The following is a 22,700-nucleotide window of genomic DNA, read 5'->3' as shown; positions in this document are numbered from 1 at the left end:
TTAAAAAAAAAATCAATAGATAATTATCTTTCAACTTTTACATGTATTTAAAAAACAGTGAAAATATTATGGATTATATGTACGGCTTCTTGAAGGACAACAAAGTCACCATATTTGGTCTGAATTTGTATGTTTTTTCTCCTCAAAATTTTTTTAACATTAATAATGTCGGCTTTTTTCTTAACTAATTTTAAACATTCTTAATTATAATTAAATTTCCCAAACATTTTGCTTACAAACTCTTTAATTTCTAAAGTCAAATTGAAAGTTGTCTTCACAGATTCAATGTGTCTGAAAATGTTATATTGAAAAAACAATACTTTTAAATCCTCAAATAAAATGGGCATACCATGAGTTTAATGGTCATGCAGATATGCAATCCAGGATGTTAACAATCAGAGTTTAGATTACAGTCATATAGTAATAGGCAGAGTTTTTCTTATATAATCAATAACCAGAGTAAAGATAATTGATTAATAGAGGTTTAGTTTAATATAAGTAATAAACAAAGCTAATTAATACACTTGCAATCACATACATGTAGTTAAATTAGTAAATACAGAATATTCATACAAAATTCAGACAGAAATACTGTAATAGGTCAAGTCATTAGGGACGACATCAAAAGTTCAATGTAGGATAAAAAACTTAATTCACATCACATAGTTTTTTCACTGACCCACCTACCCCCCTCTTAACTTAATTTGGGAAAGATTGATTGACCAATATGGATTTATGTAAAATCGATTTTGGATAAACAAAACTTAAACTTTAACCCCACCCCCACCCCCAAACTATTTGATTTAAGTTTTTTTATCCTACATTGGTCTTTTGATGGCATCCCTTAGAATGTGCTGACTTTGTACATGAATTGTAGTGATAGTTATGGCACCCATACAACATGTAGGAATCAGTCAAAAGGAGAGAAAAATTCCCAAAATTTGTCACATAGTGACATTTGTGAGTCGGAATAACAAAATATAGACTCATTAATCTCTCCATCTTTTCAAAAATTATGAACCAGATTTTATGCATATCCATATAGTTTTTGACGGACTCTTTTAAGTCAGAACATGATTTGACCTGTTTGAGTCAATTTGCAGAACAAAATTTCAAATCAAAGCTATGTGTTCTTCCTCTTAGCCCCCTTCTGAATCTGCCACTGTTGAGTTTATTAATTGATTTTTCCATACATTATCATTAATATCAAATGGCAATGCCTGACTTAATAATTTCAATAAATTTAGTTTTTGACTGATTTTTTAAAGTCAGAACATGACTTGACCTGTTTAAGTCAATTTGCAGAACAAAATTTCCAATCAAAGCTAGGTGTACTTTCTTTAAGCCCTGCAATGCCCAGCTTAAATATTTCAATAAAATTATTTTAGTTTTGGACTGACTCTTTTAAGTCAGAACATGATTTGACCTGTTTAAAACAAAATACATTTAATATTGAATATACCAAATAAACTTTTTTATAGTCCTCATTATTGTGACTTATGGGGACTTTATTCTCTCTGTCTTTTATCTGGCTCACCCATACATTTTTAATTCAATATGACAATACTATACTTAAAAGTTGTAATAAGTTTAGTTTTGTTTGACTCTTTGAAGTCAGAACATGATTTGACCTGTTAAAGTCAGTTTACAGAACAAAATTTCCAATCAAAGCTAGGTGTACTTCCTTTAAGCCCTGCTTCTGAATCTGCCATTTTCAAGTTTATTATTTGATTATTTTTTAGAAACAATTAAGTCAAATGGTTATTTATTTTAGGGGATCTTACATATATTTCCTGTGTCTTTTATCTGACGTTCCCATACATTCATTAAATAACATATGGCAATGCCCAGCTTATATATTTCAATAAATTTATTTTAGTTTTGGACTGACTCTTTTAAGTCAGAACATGATTTGACCTGTTTAAAACAAAATACATTTAATATTGAATATACCAAATAAACTTTTTTATAGTCATCATTATTGTGACTTATGGCGACCTTATTTCCTCTGTCTTTTATCTGGCTCACCTATATATTTTTAAATCAATATGACAATACTAGACTTAAAAGTTGTAATAAGTTAAGTTTTATTTGACTCTTTGAAGTCAGAACATGATTTGACCTGTTAAAGTCAGTTTACAGAACAAAATTTCCAATCAAAACTGGTGTACTTCCTTTAAGCCCTGCAATGCCCGGCTTAAATATTTCAATAAAATTATTTTAGTTTTGGACTGACTCTTTTAAGTCAGAACATGATTTGACCTGTTTAAAACAAAATACATTTAATATTGAATATACCAAATAAACTTTTTTATAGTCCTCATTATTGTGACTTATGGGGACTTTATTCTCTCTGTCTTTTATCTGGCTCACCCATACATTTTTAATTCAATATGACAATACTATACCTTAAAGTTGTAATAAGTTTAGTTTTGTTTGACTCTTTGAAGTCAGAACATGATTTGACCTGTTAAAGTCAGTTTACAGAACAAAATTTCCAATCAAAGCTAGGTGTACTTCCTTTAAGCCCTGCTTCTGAATCTGCCATTTTCAAGTTTATTATTTGATTATTTTTTAGAAACAATTAAGTCAAATGGTTATTTATTTTAGGGGATCTTACATATATTTCCTGTGTCTTTTATCTGACGTTCCCATACATTCATTAAATAACATATGGCAATGCCCAGCTTATATATTTCAATAAATTTATTTTAGTTTTGGACTGACTCTTTTAAGTCAGAACATGATTTGACCTGTTTAAAACAAAATACATTTAATATTGAATATACCAAATAAACTTTTTTATAGTCATCATTATTGTGACTTATGGCGACCTTATTTCCTCTGTCTTTTATCTGGCTCACCTTTATATTTTTAAATCAATATGACAATACTAGACTTAAAAGTTGTAATAAGTTAAGTTTTATTTGACTCTTTGAAGTCAGAACATGATTTGACCTGTTAAAGTCAGTTTACAGAACAAAATTTCCAATCAAAACTGGTCTTTTCCTCTAAGCCCCCCCCCCCCCCCCCCCCCTAATCTGAATCTGCTACTGTTGAGTTAATTAATTGATAAGTTTGTTTAGAAACAATTCAGTCAAATGGTTTTTAAAATAAGATTTTTTATAACCAAAATTTCCATATGTTAACTTAACAGAAAAAAAAGTCATGAAAATGCAGAAATAGAATAAAATTTTAAGATAATTTGATGAAATTTGTAAACAAAATACATTTGAATATTAAATATACCAAATAAACTTTTTATAGTCCTCATTATTGTGACTTTATTATTGGGTGTCTTTTATCTGATTTTCCCATACATTCTTAAATGCATATGACAATTCCAAACTTAAAAGTTGCAATAATTAGTTAAAGTATAGTTTTTGACTGACTCTTTAAAGTCAGAACATAATGTGACTTAATGTTCAAGTCAGTTTGCACAACAGGATTTACCTCAATGAAATATTAAGATATCAAATATATACCAAATAAACTTTTATATAGTTCTAAAAATTGTGACTTAATATTTGTGATCTTTTTTCCTACTTGTATCCATACATTCTAACAATCACATCACAATCATGACAATGCCTGACTGTTACAGTTGCAATCCATTTAGTGTTTGACTCTTTGAAGTCAGAACATAATTTGACCTGTTTAAAACAAAATACATTTAAATATTGAATATACCAAATAAACTTTTTTATATAATCCTCATTATTGTGACTTTAGGGGACCTTATTTCCTCTGTTTTTTATCTGGCTCTCCCATACATTTTTAAATCAATATGACAATACTAGACTTAAAAGTTGTAATAAGTTTAGTTTTGACTGACTCTTTGAGGTCAGAACATGATTTGACCTGTTAAAGTCAGTTTACAGAACAAAATTTCCAATCAAAGCTAGGTGTACTTCCTTTATTCCAAGAAAGTCCTTGCTTTCAGACTGCTTCTGAATCTGCCATTTTCGAGTTTATTATTTGATAATTTTTTAGAAACAATTAAGTCAAATGGTTATTTATTTTAGGGGATCTTAACATATATTTCCTGTGTCTTTTATCTGATGTTCCCATACATTCATTTAATATCATATGGCAATGCCCGGCTTAAATATTTCAATAAATTTATTTTAGTTTTGGACTGACTCTTTTAAGTCAGAACATGATTTGACCTGTTTAAAACAAAATACATTTAATATTGAATATACCAAATAAACTTTTTTATAGTCATCATTATTGTGACTTATGGGGACCTAATTTCCTCAGTCTTTTATCTGGCTTACCTATACATTTTTAAATCAATATGACAATACTAGACTTAAAAGTTGTAATACGTTTAGTAAGTCAGAACATAATGTGACTTGTTTGAGTCAGTTTGCACAACAGTATTTACCTCAATGAAATATTAAATAATAAATGTTTTGCTCTTAATACATTTAGCTTAAAGTGGATGAGAATATATCTTTTATTAACATAGTCTTATCATGAATAAGTGTCTTGTTTTTCCTTGGAAGATTTGAAGTATTGTCATGGTACTAGTAAATGTATCCAATATTGTAATTTGTAAATCTTTTGATATTCAGAAAATTGTATGATCCATTTTTTCTCACCTGGTTCTTCTTTGTATTTTGAAATAATTGAAAGTGATGAGATAAATATATTATGTTTAGATTCTGGAAAGGAGAAGGTATGATGTCAGATGAGCCCCACTTTTTAAAACTCTTTAATTCGAAACTAGTAATCACCATATTTTTATGGAGATTGATAACAAAGTGGTAGTAATGACTGCTTCAAATCAGAACAAAAATGACCTCTCGAAGTCAAAATGCATTAAAAAGGGGCATAAATCTTATTAGAATATGAAGATATTAAGTCACAATATTTTGTGCAAAAGCTGACCTGTGGAAGTCATTTTATGATAAATTAAAGTCTGACATAAACTGACCTGTACAAGTCATATTCTGTTGAGTGCAAGAAGGGAGACAACACTTACATCAAATTATATCTGACCTATGGAAGTCATTTTATTCTGACTTGTTTATGTCAGAGCTCTGACTGTTTAGTGCAGTTGAGAATGGTCAGAAACTAGATAATTTTATTCAAAATTCATAATTTTAACCTTCATTGCAAGAGGCAATTGAATACTCTCTATGCTTAATGTTTAGATAAGCATCTGTGTATTATTGATCACAGATCACCTGATTATAATGTATTTTGCAAACAACAATCTTTACAACATACAAAAAATGCCTTTATAATATAATAATTATCATAAATATATTACGACATCCTCCCATTAATTATTATTTTTATCCCCTGTAGATAGTTTCCAAAATTGAAGTCTGCAGCTTACTGTACCTTTTAAAATTTGACAATTTACATATCACTTATTCTCTTATATATATTAATGTCATTATTGTATAGTAAACTTAAGATTTTTGTTCTAACATTTCATGAAAATCTTATCACAAATTTGAAAGTTGTCATTACATTACAGCCATTAGTTAAATTGTGATTAGGTCAGTTTCTGTGGAATCACTAGTGGTAGGTCTCTGATATTTGGTATGCAGTTGTATAAACATCTGTATAAACATCGACGCATTTTAATTGTCATGGAGATTTAGACCAGCCCCATTAGTCATGCTCTATTGCCTTTGATGTTTTTGCTTAGTTTGAATGTATTTGTTTATTAATAGGTTAGTTTATGGGGAACCACTAGTGGTAGGTCAATGATATTTGGTATGCAGTATTGTTAACATTGAATCATTTCATTTCCATCGAGATTATTTGGCCCTGCTCCCTCTGTCATGGTCTTTTGACTTTAAAACGTTTGCTCAAAAGTTTCAAAGTTAAGTTTACATGTATTAGTTTGTGATTAGGTCAGTTTATGGGGAACATCTAGTAGTAGGTAATGATATTTGTTATGCATATGTATTAACATTTGCACATCTCATTTCCATAAAGATTATTTGGACCAGCCTTCTTAGTCATGGTCTATTGACCTTGAATATTTTCCATAACTTACATGTTAAAGTATTCCTATTTTAATTTCAACATTTGCATTTAACTATCAAAATAACAAAAAGACAAGACATATCTCTGTGTTAACAGTTTATTGTAACTCCTGGCATTTTAGCCAATCCATATTAACTATGAAAAGGGATCAAGGATTGGGAATTTGACTATAACACCTTAAAACCATATAACACCCTTAAAACCAATACTTCATATTTTGATGTTCGTTCTGGTTACTGATAGTAAATTTATATGGGTTCAGCTAACTAACAATTTTACATTTGAACTGTGGATTTTCAGGTGACTTAAGTATATGCTATACGCTTTACGTATGCGATAACATTTGGAAAAATGGCACATGTACTCCTATACCGGATGTTGACCTAACTTGACAATGATACAGCTTGGTTGGCTTAATTACATATTTCATTTGTATGAATAAAGATATGTGAATCTTACATTAATTTATGTAGATCATTTGCCTCAAAATCTGTCCTGTTAATAACCTAAGTTTTTGTGATCTCAGATTTGAAAGGTAGATATGTTTAAGCTAGCCATAAAACCAAGTTCAATCCACCATTTTTTTTTTAATGTCCTGTTCCATGTCAGTGATATGACAGTTGTCATCAAATAGTCTGTTTCTATGTATGTTGGTGTTTGTTTTTGTTGCAGTTCAGTGTTTCTGTTGTTCCATTGTTTTCCTCTTATAGTTGATGTGTTTCCCTCAGTTTTAGTTTGTAACCCAAATTTGTTTTCTCTTAATCAATTTATGACTTTTGAACAGCGGTATTCTACTGTGGCCTTTATTTTAGCAAAAATATTTTTCAAATTTGATAAATTGGGTTTGGGCTGTTTCCTGAGTTACTAGGGTAAAATTTTTAACTGTAGGATCCATTCACACATCGTTGTCAATATGATGGAATTTTAAGCGACTGTCATACAAGTGAGAGGTTTAGCCAGCTATAAAACCAGGTTTAATCCACCATTTTCTACATAATAAAATGCTTGTACCAAGTCAGGAATATGACAGTTGTTATCCATACGTTTAATGTGTTTGAACTTTTGATTTTGCCATTTGTTTGGGGACTTTCCATTTTGAATTTTCCTCGGAGTTCGGTATTTTTGTGATTTTACTTTTTTTGAGGTATTTATTTACTTCATAACTACAGTTTTTTTAAGTACAATTTTATATTACAGAAATTCCAGTAGTTTCCATCCCTGCAATTGAAAATGAAGTGAAGATAAAAGAGAAACCACAAGGTGACATTTCCTTTCACTTTACCTATCGTGACATATTGATTTCTTTTGAGTTTTTGGAAAATCAATAGTTAAAATAAAGTAAAAAACAATATATCTTGTGCTTTTTATAAGCATTTTGAACATTATAGCATTGTTTTATATTCCAATGCTGTATAGAGAGACCTTAATGCATTCAAAATCTGATAAAAATTCAAAATACAACCCATTACATATACCTCATATAGAAAAAAGCATACATAGCTTTCACATCTGTGTTCATCAGTAGTTTTATTTGGCATGATTGTTTAACCATCACTTTCATATAATTTGGTGAAATCTACTGAATTTAAAAATAATTGAAATGATATCGGTTAAAAGTTCAAAAACTGAATATATAAATTAATTTATTTTGTTTAGGAAGGGAGAGGTCTGTCTTTGAAACTAAAAAAAAAAAAATTTAAACTAAATTATATATTGGAGAGAAAAAAAAAATCATTGTATACATTTCATTTGCACAGGAAGATATGATAATTAACATTATAATTATTATCTCATGCTACTCATGTCACAGTTATTGTTGATTAAATGTATTTTATATTGTAAAGTTTTAATTTTAGGTTCATCTGTGAAAAAGGAACTCAGAATAAGATTAACTGATATTAATACAGTAACTGATATTGGAAAATATACAGCTTCAAAAACAGCTAAACAGTCCAAGGGCAAATGGAAAAAAGATTGAAACAGATAGAAATTGTATTAGAGTAAAAGCGCAATATTTTCCAGATGACTTTAAACAGGACCATGTGCAGAAATATAAAGCCTTATTGTAAGAATATGGTAATAGACAGTTTTGTTAAATTTTTAATCGATTAATCAGAAAAATATTTCTTTCCTCATGCCGTTAGTGTCATAAGCCTGAATGTAGAAAGTAACACAAGAACTCATTTTGATTGAGATTCAAGAAATAGTTTTTATTTTATTACTTACAAATAATTTAATGTCATAAAGAAGTTTTCTTGAATAATGAAACCAGTCAAGTAAGGATTTTGGATGTTACTTTCCTCATGCTGTTAGACTCGTTAGCCAGAATACAGAAAGTAACACAAGAACTTATTTTTATAAAGATTCAAGAAATAGTTTTGATTTTCTTACTTACAAATGATTTGATTTAGAAAGATAAGTTTTATAAGACAAATGAAAGAGGTTAAGTAAAGATTTGGGATGTTTCTTTCTTCAAGCTGTTACTGTCACTAGCCAGAATGTGGAAAGTAACACCAGAACTCATTTTGATAGAGATTCTAGAAATTGATAAGATTTTCTTACTTACAAATGATTTAATGTCAGAAAGATAAGTTTTCTTAGATAATGAAAGAGGTCAAAGTAAAGATTTTGGATGTTACTTTCCTCATGCTGTTAGCGTTATTAGCCAGAATGTAGAAAGTAACACCAGAATTCATTTTGATAGAGATTCTAGAAATAGTTATGATTTTCTTTCTTACAAATGATTTAATGTCAGAAAGATAAGTTTTCTTAGATAATGAAAGAGGTCAAGTAAAGATTTTGGATGTTACTTTCCTCATGCTGTTAGCGTTATTAGCCAGAATGTAGAAAGTAACACCAGAACTCAATTTGATTGAGATTCAATAAAATAGTTTTGATTTCTTACTTACAAATTATTTAATGTCAGAAAGATAAGTTTTCTTAGATAATAAAAGAGGTCAAGTAAAGATTTAAAATGTTATTTTCCTCATGCTGTTAGCGTCTTTAGCCAGAATGTGGAAAGCAACACCAGAACTCAATTTGATTGAGATTCAAGAAATAGTTTTGTTTTTCTTACTCACAAATGTTATAATGTCAGAAGATAAGTTTTCTTAGATAATAAAAGAGGTCAAGTAAAGATTTTAAACGTTACTTTCCTCAGGCTGTTAGCGTCTTTAGCAAGAATGTGGAAAGCAACACCAGAACTCAATTGATTGAGATTCAAGAAATAGTTATGATTTTCTTACTTACAAATGATTTAATGTCAGAAATATAAGTTTTCTTAGATAATGAAAGAGGTCAAGTGAAGATTTTGGATGTTACTTTCCTCATGCTGTTAGCGTTACTAGCCAGAATGTAGAAAGTAGCACTGAATATAAGTTTCATATAAAACGTTATGATTTTTTAACATCATAACACATGATTGATTGTTAGAAAGCTTAATATTCTAAGCAATGCTAGAAATTGAGTGATTTTTTCAAGCAAAATTTGAGTTATTAATTTTTTTATGCTATAAGGACATAAGCCAAAATTTGGAAAATAATAGTAGAACGTAGAAGTAATAGTATAAAACCTAATATAGATTTATCAAATTGTAATCATAATTTTAATCTAGTTGTTTTCATTAAATATTTACAACAGTTTGATTCAGATATCAAAAGATGCAGAAACAGCAAAATGTTTTTTTTTACCCCATTTATTACATTGTTTCAGCTTGATAAAGATTATGTAAAAATTGTCTTGCCATGAAAAAATTGTAAACAAATTTTAAAGATATATATATGTTGTGGTTATTACTTTTGTACAAGGATATAATAAGTAATATTTATTTATTTGATAATTTTGATGACAATACAAAAGATATTTTTAACTTCAGATGATTTCAAGCATTTCATATTTTAAGTCAAAGGATATTATAAGTACTTTTTATTCATTTGATTGTCTTGATGTCAGTACAAAAGACATTTTAAGTTTAGATGATTTCAAGCATTTTATTTTTGAAGTCAAGACTCTACATGATGGTTACCTGGTCAATACTTTACCAACATGTACTTGTGAAAAGTGTACTTCTTTCCGATCTAATAGATCAACTCAGTTTTATGAAGGCACTTATCCTACACCTTGTTATGGACCTATTTCAAATAGTCCTTTTAAGAATATGTGAGGTCCTAAGGCCCACCAATTTGGTGGTGGTAGACCAGGTTAATTATCCCAAAAAAAGTTTAAGATGATACTTTCCTAATGCTGTTAGCATCATAGGCCAGAATGTGGAAAATAACACTTATTTTGATTGAGATTCAAGAAATACTTTTTTAGTTATTTTACATCAAAACATGATTGATTGTTAGAAAGCTAAGTCTTCTAAGCAATGTTAGAAATAAAGTGATTTTTAACAAGCAAAATTTGAGATGTTACCTTCTTCATGCTGTAATAAATGCAAAGAGCTAGAATTTGGAAAATAAAAGAGAAACTTTTTCTATTACATGGTAGTTGTAAATAGTATAGAACCTAATATAGATATATCAAATTGAAATCGTTATTTGATAATTTTGATGTCAATACAAAAGATTTTTAACTTCTGGATGATTTTAAGCATTTTATATTTGTCAAACGATAAGTTATATTTATCTGTTTGATAATATTGATGTCAGTACAAAAGACATTTCAACTTTAGACCATTTCAAGCATTTTATTTTGAAGTCAAGACTCTACATGATGGTTACCTGGTCAATACTTTACCAACATGTACTTGTGAAAGGTGTACTGCTTTCTGATCTAATAGATCAACTCAGTTTTATGAAGACACTTATCCTACACCTTGCTATGGACCTAATTCAAATAGTCCTTTTAAAAATACACGAGGTGCTTAGGACCACCAATTTGGTGTTAGTATAAAAGAATTAAGATGTTATTTTCCCCATGCTGTTAGCGTCATATGCCAGAATGTGGAAAGTAATTCTAACATTCATTTTGATTGAGATTCAAGAAGTACTTTTTTTAGTTTTTATACGACCGCAAAATTTTTTTTGGGTTCGTATAATGGTATGATGTCATCGTCTGCGACGTCTGCGTCATCCGAAGACACATTTGGTTTCCGGATAATAACTTTAGTTTTAGTGAATGGATCTCTATGAAATTTAACAAGAAGGTTCAATACCACAAAAGGAAGTTTGGGATTGATTTTGGGGGTTTTGGTACCAACAGTTTAGGAATTAGGGGCCAAAAACAAGCATTTTTGTAGTTTCCAGACAATAACTTGTGTGTAAGTGTATGGATCTCACTGACATTGTACCACAAGGTTCCATATCACAAAGGGAAGGCTGGGATTAAGTTTGGGGGTAATTGCCCCAAACATGCAAGAATAAGGGGCCAAAAACAAGCATTTTTCTTGTTTCCAGACAATGTGTTTAAGTGTATGGATCTCTCTTAAATTGTACTACAAGGTTCAATACTGCAAAGGGAAGGCTGGGATAGAGTTTGGGGGTAATTGCTTCAAAGGGGGGGGTTCAAGATTGGGGGGATTTTTTTTCTTCAAAATTTTTCCAATTTCAAATTTTTGAAAAGTTTCAAGAAGAAATCTTCAATTGCACAGTATTACGCAATAGATTTTTAAGATCTATGACCACATTTAATTTGTGTTAGAAACCTTTATTTTGTCAAAAATTTGATCACAATCCAAATTCAGACAGTTTCAAGCTTAAATATTGTGTCCAAATTTGCCCAAACTGTTCAGGGTTTTACCTCTGCGGCTGTATCAGGCTGCGCTCAGCGAAGCATTTTATTTTTACATATATAAGATTTAATGTTGTAGAAAAAAGTGTATTGAGTAAATTCAAAATAAGTGATTTTTTTTTACAAGGAAAAATTGTAGATATAACTGTCTTCATGCTACAAGGGTTTTAATCTAGAATGAAGAAAATAACAATGAAACTCATTCTTCTCAATATCCAAGAAGTAGTTTTTATTTTTTTCCATATATATATGAATGATTTCCAAAACCTACCCTTAGGATTAAGTGTTAATTTATTCTAACATGTCTAATTCTGAATAGGTATGAAATATTTACAATGCACATTAGGTAACAACATCCATATCTAGAATGTCATCTCCAGGTAAACATAATAGTGTTCAACAATGGACAATTATCTCTCCTATGTCAAGATCTTATATACATGCTTTGTAGAAATGAAAATTTGTTTAATTAGCAACATGTTTACGCTAAAAATCTTTTAAGAGGAGCAAAAACCAATTATAGACTGAGTCTGGCATAAACAGTGTTTAAAATCCATGAGGCAGTATAATACACTCCTCATTCCTTTTTGGGGCGGGTCAAATTGTCATCTTAAGAGGAAGCTATTCATATCAATAGTGGGAATACAAAAAGGAAAGAGGATTGTCTTAACTAAACATGGATAAAATTGTTTTAAACTTTTAACTTTGGTCAGGATGGTGGATCAAATATGGCCACCATCGAGCCCCAGGCCAAAGTAGAGTTAGTATTAAAAAGAAGCGAGTATTTGTTAGATATTGTAATTAGATATATTCAATTACATGGTAGTAGTAATAGTATAAAACTTAATATAGATATATCAAATTGTAATCGTAATTTTGCTCTAGGTTCTTTCATGAAATATTTACAACAGTCTGATTCAGATATTAAAAGATGCCGGGACAGCAAAATGTTTTTTTTGACCCCGTTAATTACATTGTTTAAACTTGATAAAGATTTACAGCAAAATGGTTTTTTTGACCCCGTTAATTACATTGTTTAAACTTGATAAAGATTTTGTGAAAGTTCTTTTGCCAAAAAAAATTTGTAAAAAAAATTCTAAAGATATTTATTCATTGCGGTTATTACCTTTGTACAAGGATATTATAAGTAGTTTTTATTTATTTGATAATTTTGATGTAAGTACAAAAGACATTTCAACTTTAGACCATTTCAAGCATTTTATTTTTGAAGTCAAGACTCTACATGATGGTTACCTGGTCAATACTTTACCAACATGTACTTGTGAAAAGTGTACTTCTTTCCGATCTAATAGATCAACTCAGTTTTATGAAGGCACTTATCCTACACCTTGTTATGGACCTATTTCAAATAGTCCTTTTAAGAATATGTGAGGTCCTAAGGCCCACCAATTTGGTGGTGGTAGACCAGGTTAATTATCCCAAAAAAAGTTTAAGATAATACTTTCCTAATGCTGTTAGCATCATAGGCCAGAATGTGGAAAATAACACTTATTTTGATTGAGATTCAAGAAATACTTTTTTAGTTATTTTACATCAAAACATGATTGATTGTTAGAAAGCTAAGTCTTCTAAGCAATGTTAGAAATAAAGTGATTTTTAACAAGCAAAATTTGAGATGTTACCTTCTTCATGCTGTAATAAATGCAAAGAGCTAGAATTTGGAAAATAAAAGAGAAACTTTTTCTATTACATGGTAGTTGTAAATAGTATAGAACCTAATATAGATATATCAATTTGAAATCGTTATTTGATAATTTTGATGTCAATACAAAAGATTTTTAACTTCTGGATGATTTTAAGCATATTATATTTGAAGTCAAACGATAAGTTATATTTATCTGTTTGATAATATTGATGTCAGTACAAAAGACATTTCAACTTTAGACCATTTCAAGCATTTTATTTTGAAGTCAAGACTCTACATGATGGTTACCTGGTCAATACTTTACCAACATGTACTTGTGAAAGGTGTACTGCTTTCTGATCTAATAGATCAACTCAGTTTTATGAAGACACTTATCCTACACCTTGCTATGGACCTATTTCAAATAGTCTTTTTAAAAATACACGAGGTGCTTAGGACCACCAATTTGGTGTTAGTATAAAAGAATTAAGATGTTACTTTCCCCATGCTGTTAGCATCATATGCCAGAATGTGGAAAGTAATTCTAACATTCATTTTGATTGAGATTCAAGAAGTACTTTTTTTAATTTTTTTACGACCGCAAACTTTTTTGGGGTTCGTATAATGGTATGATGTTGTCGTCTGCGTCATCCGAAGACACATTTGGTTTCCGGATAATAACTTTAGTTTTAGTGAATGGATCTCTATGAAATTTAACAAGAAGGTTCAATACCACAAAAGGAAGTTTGGGATTGATTTTGGGGGTTTTGGTACCAACAGTTTAGGAATTAGGGGCCAAAAACAAGCATTTTTGTAGTTTCCAGACAATAACTTGTGTGTAAGTGTATGGATCTCACTGACATTGTACCACAAGGTTCCATATCACAAAGGGAAGGCTGGGATTAAGTTTGGGGGTAATTGCCCCAAACATGCAAGAATAAGGGGCCAAAAACAAGCATTTTTCTTGTTTCCAGACAATGTGTTTAAGTGTATGGATCTCTCTTAAATTGTACTACAAGGTTCAATACTGCAAAGGGAAGGCTGGGATAGAGTTTGGGGGTAATTGCTTCAAAGGGGGGGGGGTTCAAGATTGGGGGGATTTTTTTTCTTCAAAATTTTTCCAATTTCAAATTTTTGAAAAGTTTCAAGAAGAAATCTTCAATTGCACAGTATTACGCAATAGATTTTTAAGATCTATGACCACATTTAATTTGTGTTAGAAACCTTTATTTTGTCAAAAATTTGATCACAATCCAAATTCAGACAGTTTCAAGCTTAAATATTGTGTCCAAATTTGCCCAAACTGTTCAGGGTTTTACCTCTGCGGCTGTATCAGGCTGCGCTCAGCGAAGCATTTTATTTTTACATATATAAGATTTAATGTTGTAGGAAAAAGTGTATTGAGTAAATTCAAAATAAGTGATTTTTTTTTACAAGGAAAAATTGTAGATATAACTGTCTTCATGCTACAAGGGTTTTAATCTAGAATGAAGAAAATAACAATGAAACTCATTCTTCTCAATATCCAAGACGTAGTTTTTATTTTTTTCCATATATATATGAATGATTTCCAAAACCTACCCTTAGGATTAAGTGTTAATTTATTCTAACATGTCTAATTCTGAATAGGTATGAAATATTTACAATGCACATTAGGTAAAAACATCCATATTTAAGTGTTTTGTCTAGAGAAATTATGATTTAAAAAACATTTTATAAATATCTAGAATGTCATCTCCAGGTAAACATAATAGTGTTCAACAATGGACAATTATCTATACTATGTCAAGATCTTATATACATGCTTTGTAGAAATGAAAATTTATTTAATCAGCAACATGTTTACGCTAAAAATCTTTTAAGAGGAGCAAAAACCAATTATAGACTGAGTCTGGCATAAACAGTGTTTAAAATCCATGAGGCAGTATAATACACTCCTCATTCCTTTTTGGGGCGGGTCAAATTGTCATCTTAAGAGGAAGCTATTCATATCAATAGTGGGAATACAAAAAGGAAAGAGGATTGTCTTAACTAAATCATGGATAAAATTGTTTTAAACTTTAACTTTGGTCAGGATGGTGGATCAAATATGGCCACCATCGAGCCCCAGGCCAAAGTAGAGTTAGTATTAAAAAGAAGCGAGTATTTGTTAGATATTGTAAATAGATATATTCAATTACATGGTAGTAGTAATAGTATAGAACTTAATATAGATATATCAAATTGTAATCGTAATTTTACTCTAGGTTTTTTCATGAAATATTTACAACAGTCTGATTCAGATGTTAAAAGAATCCGGGACAGCAAAATGGTTGTTTTGACCCCGTTAATTACATTGTTTAAACTTGATAAAGATTTTGTGAAACTTCTTTTGCCAAAAAAAATTTGTAAAAAAAATTCTAAAGATATATATTCATTGTGGTTATTACCTTTGTACAAGGATATTATAAGTAGTTTTTATTTATTTGATAATTTTGATGTCAGTACAAAAGACATTTCAACTTTAGACCATTTCAAGCATTTTATTTTTGAAGTCAAGACTCTACATGATGATTACCTGGTCAATACTTTACCAACATGTACTTGTGAAAAGTGTACTTCTTTCTGATCTAATAGATCAACTCAGTTTTATGAAGGCACTTATCCCACACCTTGTTATGGACCTATTTCAAATAGTCCTTTTAAGAATATGCGAGGTGCTAAGGCCCACCAATTTGGTGGTGGTAGACCAGGATAATTTACTCTATATGTTATGTTTATATTGACTATGAGTTCTGTTTTATTTTTCTTCTTATCATGTTTATTAATACATTGTATTGCTATGAGTTTTTTTATGTAAACATTATTTTGTTACACTTTCGGCACAACCTGAAATAGTTCTTTTAGGATATGTCCATTGGTATGTCACACTTTAATGTTGGTGGTAAATTTGGATAATTATCTGCTAATGATCTCTTTATATTAAAGATGACTTCTGTTTTATTTTTCTTATAATTAATACATTTTATTGATATACACATATTGCAAAAAGAATGTGTATAGTACTTTAATGCCTATATGATGTAATGGAATGGTTTATATTAGATTAAACATGAGTGGTTAAAAGAATAAAAAGCTTTTTATGGGTGGATTAAAGAAAGCTATACCAAGGGAAGAAACATAGAAAAATAATGCTTCTTTTATTGAGAATGATATTTGTGTAATCATTGGAATGTGTTTGGTTTTGGTCACCTTGTGATGATATAATAAATCTTTTCTAATATTTTTGTTGTTTGAGTTTATAGTTTCTGTGATAGAGTCCAAATTTGAAATACATTTCTGTGTAGTTCTTATTTGCCAATGCACTTCAAGAAACTAGTAATTATCATATTATTTACGTTCTATTGAGACAGAACTATTAAAATAAGATTAACACACAGAAGTCAACATGCAGCCTCCAACAATGAACAGGAATTTATAATGTTAATGAACTAAATAACTCATACCTTCAGAATGGATCGAAAGTGAAAACCTTTGTAGAAGTATTAATGATTTAAATGTTTGCTATATTAGTTTACCCTTTACATTGGTGTAGTTTTTGTCAATTGGTAGTTGAACAAAACCTATTAAGATTGTGTGAGGGTCCATTGTGATAAACCAGAGCCTCATGAAACGACATCTCTCACATCAATAATTGACGACTATTTCTATGCTGAAACATGGCACACTCAGCCATTGTTTTCTAATGCTGACCAGTTCCATAGAACCATATATGCTGCTTCATGGCTTCCTCCATTGTTGGTGTAGTTTTTGAAAAAAAATATTTATTAGGGCCCCACCTAGTGGCAGGTCACCCTATAGTGATCAGTCTGTCCGTCCGTCCGTCCGTAACAAATTGTGTCTGCTCTATATCTAGAGAACCGTTATAATTTCATACTTTATACTTGACATGTATATTGACCAACACCAGAGGGTGTGTCATAATGTATGTACAACTTCCTAGGTCAAAGGTCAAGGTCAAAAATTTTGGTTTCAGTTGACAACCCCATGTCCTATGGTAAAGAATGTGTCCGGTCTATATCTTGAGAACCGTTATGATTTCAAAGTTTATACTTGACATGTATATTAACCAAAACCAGAGGGTGTGTCATAATGTATGTACAACTTCCTAGGTCAAAGGTCAAGGTCAAAAACTTTGGTTTCAGTTGACAACCCCATGTCTTATGGTAAAGATTGTGTCCGCTCAATTCAAAGTTTATACTTTACATGTATATTAACCAACACCAGAGGGTGTGTCATAATGTTTGTACAACTTCCTAGGTCAAAGTTCAAGGTCAAAAACTTTGGTTTCAGTTGACAACCCCATGTCCTATGGTAAAGAATGTGTCCGGTCTATATCTTGAGAACCGTTATGATTTCAAAGTTTATACTTGACATGTATATTAACCAACACCAGAGGGTGTGTCATAATGTATGTACAACTTCTTAGGTCAAAGGTCAAGGTCAAAAACTGGTTTCAGTTGACAACCCCATGTCCGCTCTATATCTTGAGAACCGTTATGATTTCAAAGTTTATACTTGACCTGTATATTAACCAACACTGGAGGGTGTGTCATAATGTATGTACAACTTCCTAGGCCAAATATAACACTTTAACTAAAACACATAGAATAAAATCACTCTCAGCACATAACGAGACTATGCAATAACTTAAAAAAGTGCTTTATATCAGCTTATCCATACAAATTTTTTACAACACGTTATTTACAGCGGGGCCCACAGAGATGGCTTAAATCTCAATGATGTCTAGTTTATATAAATTCCAACAAATACAATAGCATTTTCAACATATATACGAAATGTCAACTTTGCTTGACGTTGTGGTGCATTTTTGCTGGAATATCATTCCACAATTTAGTCAAATTATATAATTGAATAACAAACTAAAAACACTGTTCCTTTGCTTTTGTTTTTATCCATATACCTGAAATGAGTTTGTCTCATGAATAGGTACAACATATCCATTCTTTTCCATTAACCTGTTATAATGCTTGCTTCAGGACCCAGTCATATTTTGTAGTTTTAGAAGTGACACACAAAAACATATCTGCACATTTAGTATTTAAATAATTAAATAATTCAAGTACCAAAGAACTTGTTAGTAGGAAAATGGTACCCTTGGAGACTAAGTCCACAAGCAGCCATCATGACCAGATAGTAGTAGAAGATCATAATTTAGTATTATTCATAAGGAACCAAACACATCAATTGTATGAAGTTTTAAAAGACCTTGTATTTTCTTTAAAGACCATATTCGAAAAATAATAAATCAGAGTCGAGATGATTCTTTGTAGAGCTTGGTCTTCAAATCATCACATCTGTTACATTTTAAAGGGTTTGGCTATGCAGTTTCAGAGGAGATAGTATTTCAAAATTGACCAAATAGTTTCCATAACCACTACTGGCAGTGTAGTTTATTGCCTGAGCATGATGAAATGAAATATATTCATCAACAGCCTTCCGCTTAATATTTCTAACATGATTTGTCCTTATCTTCTTATTTGTTTACTAGTATGACAACAACAAAAAAACATGCTGCTTTTTTTTTTTGAATTTCATCTTGAAGATCAAAGTCTTGCAGCAGTTATCATATAAACTTCACATTAATTTATTAATTATCCTTGAAAATAAGGTCAACGTGAAATGTTGCCTTTGAGACAGACATGCACACCTTGCAAACATTTCTTACAACAAATAGAGTTTGCATATTATTTATAATATCGGAGAATTTAGTCTAATAACAATAACTTAACATTGACCAATGACCAGTAAAATGAGGCCCTTGAGAGATGAACCGGGCGGTCATTACATTTGAATCCTTTCACACACCAAATACTGTTGACATGGAACTAGTAGCAAAAACATGTTGACTATTGAACCATGAAAATAAGGTCACGGTCAGATGAACTCTCTTAGACTGACATGTACGCAATACAATCATTTCATACACATAATATAATTGACCGTTTCCTTATTATATGAATAACAGACCAATTCACCAAAACAATTATCAACTAATCATGAAAATTAAGTACAATGATCAATTAACCATGAAAATTAATTATATAGGTGAACACTGTCAAGATAGACAACTTACCATCATTATTGATACTGTTTAGAGTTAACCTTTTATATTTTATCTAAAAAATAGACTTCATCACAACAAGAGTGCAAATGCTGAAATGTCTCGCCTGCTTTACTGCTTAACATGATTGAATTTATGTTGAAAATCTTAAAAGAAACAGGTTATACAACACATGTTACATAACATTAACATAATCAATGGTCCATGTAACTGTAAAAGTTAAAATCACAAAAATACTGAACTCGGAGGAAAATTCAAGACGGAAAGTCCCTAACAAAATGGCAAAATCAAAAGCTCAAACGAATGGACGACTGTCATATTCCTGACTTGGTACAGGCATTTTCTTATGTAGATGACAGACGCAGATGGATACCTAACAATCATTCCATATACCAAATATAGTTAACCTATTGCTTATAGTATCTGAGAAACTGATCTAACCAAGAAAACTAAACTTTGATCAATAAACCATGAAAATGAGGTCATGGTCAAATGAATTCTGCCAGACAGACATTTATACCTTGCAATCATTTTATACAAATGTAGTAACCTATTGCTTATAATTATAGTATCTGAGAAACCGACTTTACCATGAAAACATAAAGCTGACTTTTGAACCATAAAAATGAAGTCAAGGTCAGATGAACCTTCAAAACAGACATTTCACACTTCATATACATTTGACTTAATGCTTATAGTACCCGAGAAATAGACCTCACCATAAAAACTTGACCTTATTATTAAGGTCAGACAAATCCTGCACAACAGACATGTTACATGTATACACCTTACAATCAATCCATACACCAAATATAGTTGACATATTGCTTGTAGTAACTGAAATATGTACTCGACCACGAAAACTTAACATTGATTATTGATCCATGCAATGAGATAGAGGTCGGGTGACTCTTCTGAGACCTTGCAAGGATCCCATATACCAGATATAGTTATCCTATGACTCATAATAAGTGAAAAATTCACATGACAATAAAAGAACAGAGTTCCAACGTCCCCCTCATTGCACATATTTTATCTATTCAAGGGCAATAACTAAAAAAAATGCAAATATTTCCAAGGGCCATAACTCTTTTAAAAATACTTGATCGGCACTGATTTTTGAACATGTCCGAGATATTGCTTATATAAACCTTTGATATAAATTGGTAAAAATCTGGCAAAAATTGTACACATGAGAGTGTTTACAATGCAATTTTCCATATCATTAATATTTCAAAGGGGCATAACTCTTTTAAAAATAATTGATCAGCACTGATTTTCGAACTTGTCTGAGCCATTGTTGATATAAACCTATGATATAAGTTTCATAAAAATCTAGCAAGAATTGTACACATGAGAGCGCTAACAAAGAAATTTTCCATATAATTAATATTTCCAAGGGGCACAACTCTTTTAAAAAATAGTTGATCAGCACTGATTTTCGAACTTGTACGAGACATTGCTAATATAAACCTATGATATAAGTTTTATAAAAATCTGGCAAGAATTGAACACCTGAGAGCACTAAAAAGACCGGACGGACGAACACCCCCGGTATTTCTATGTCTCACGCAAAGTGTTGCGCGGGGGACAAACAAACTATAGATTTTTTAAGCAGTCACTGAACATGAAAATGAGGCCAGAGACAATAAACATATTAATGACGTTAACTTGGAAACATAACACATCTGTATACAAGGCATGGAGCATCCAGGTTTTTTACCCCCTGAACTATAAAGCTTTATACAACAATATTGCAGTTGTCACTACCAAAAAATAGTAGTATCTCTATGTCGTTATTTCTGCAAAGTCTGTTACAGACAAGACAAAAATATGATTTGTTATTGGGTTCAATGGAAACCTATGTGGCACCATTAAGGCATTTTCTCTTACTATGCGAACAGAATGAAATTCTCCAGTGGTCTTATATGTTTTGGGGGAATTTTTTTTTGCACATGAGTCCTTACACACCTTGATTACTTGTCACACTAGATCATTGATGATCATCTTAAGTTGTGTTATGTGATAGGTAAAAAACAATATTTAGACATGAACAACTCACCTAACAAATTTTTCACTTCACTAATATGTTATCTATAATATGTCTATTAGGGTATAAATGTATTAAACAACCAATTAACTATATCAAATTTATTCAATATCTATAATTATATATAAATACATGACACTTTTAACAACATAAAGTACTTGAAAAGCAAACATTTACATTTTTGGAAAAAGAAAAAGCCTAGAATTCAAATAATTCACAGATTTAAATATTCAATTGATTTGAGGTAAATGTGGTATGAAAACAAAAAACCAAAAAAATGTAATACAAAATAAATAAATGCAAACAAGAAGCTATTATTAAATATTTATCTGGCATATACCTATTGAATATCACGTTTGACTAAATATATAGATATTGTTCCAACTAAAAACATTGAGATCACTAAAAATTATAGGAATGCTGTACAATTTATATAATTTGTAAATTAAAACCATCATTTATTACCACTCCCAAAGAAGTATAAGAAAAATATGTATGTACAAAATAATTGTTTACAATACAGGACAATGGCTGATATAATGCCATAGTTTTTTTCTGCAAGAGGCTCAACATTAACCTATATAATGGAGATTGAAATCCCATAACAATTAAAAAACTAATCTTCTATTCATTATACAAAATCTGCTAAAAAAACCTGAGTTATCATAGGACTTGCTTGTGATTGGCAAACTTTTGATGATTATGAAGTCCAAAAATTCAGGGATCAAACAAATCTGAAAATCATCTAAAAGGAAAAAAAATCAAAGCAAGCTTGATTTAAAGGAAAATGAAATTAGATGAATAGGAATTGTGCACCATTATCTTTTAGTTTTGCATTGACAGGCATACAAAACAATGTGTCTGTAGATACTAATGAAATGAAAATGATGATTACAGAAATAAGAAAAATACTATACATAACACTCATTAGTTCATGTAAAGATGGACATACTTACATATAAAATGTGCAAATGCTAATACAACTGTATACAAAATATCAGCAACTTACCATTAGTGGTTCCCCTTAAACTGACCTAATCAAAAACTTTAACAAATTATTGATGCATCTCGCTTGTATATATGGTACTGCCTTAGTTACATTGTGTAGTGGGTGTGAAATCTAATATCATCGAGCCACC

At 30.4% G+C, this 22,700-nt stretch overlaps 1 protein-coding gene and 1 long non-coding RNA gene across 2 annotated transcripts in view; one reads left to right on the top strand and one right to left on the bottom strand.

Annotated features, from left to right (window-relative positions):
• LOC127730156 (uncharacterized) overlaps positions 1-11,331 on the top strand; it is a 31,733-nt gene extending 20,402 nt beyond the window's left edge. The window contains exons 18-19 of the mRNA XM_052238408.1: positions 7,210-7,272; positions 7,869-11,331. Coding sequence (XP_052094368.1) covers positions 7,210-7,272; positions 7,869-7,990 — 185 coding nt within the window. The 3' untranslated portion in view covers positions 7,991-11,331. The remainder of the gene's footprint in view (positions 1-7,209; positions 7,273-7,868) is intronic.
• Positions 1-22,700, bottom strand: part of LOC127730163 (uncharacterized) — a 171,790-nt gene that overhangs the window by 98,524 nt on the left and 50,566 nt on the right. The window lies entirely within an intron of this gene.

This window comes from Mytilus californianus, unplaced genomic scaffold, assembly GCF_021869535.1.
Source record: "Mytilus californianus isolate M0D057914Y unplaced genomic scaffold, xbMytCali1.0.p SCAF_2, whole genome shotgun sequence".
Lineage (NCBI taxonomy): Eukaryota > Metazoa > Mollusca > Bivalvia > Mytilida > Mytilidae > Mytilus > Mytilus californianus.
The sequence above is the reverse complement of the archived record's forward strand: the minus strand, read 5'-3'. Positions and strand labels throughout refer to the sequence as shown.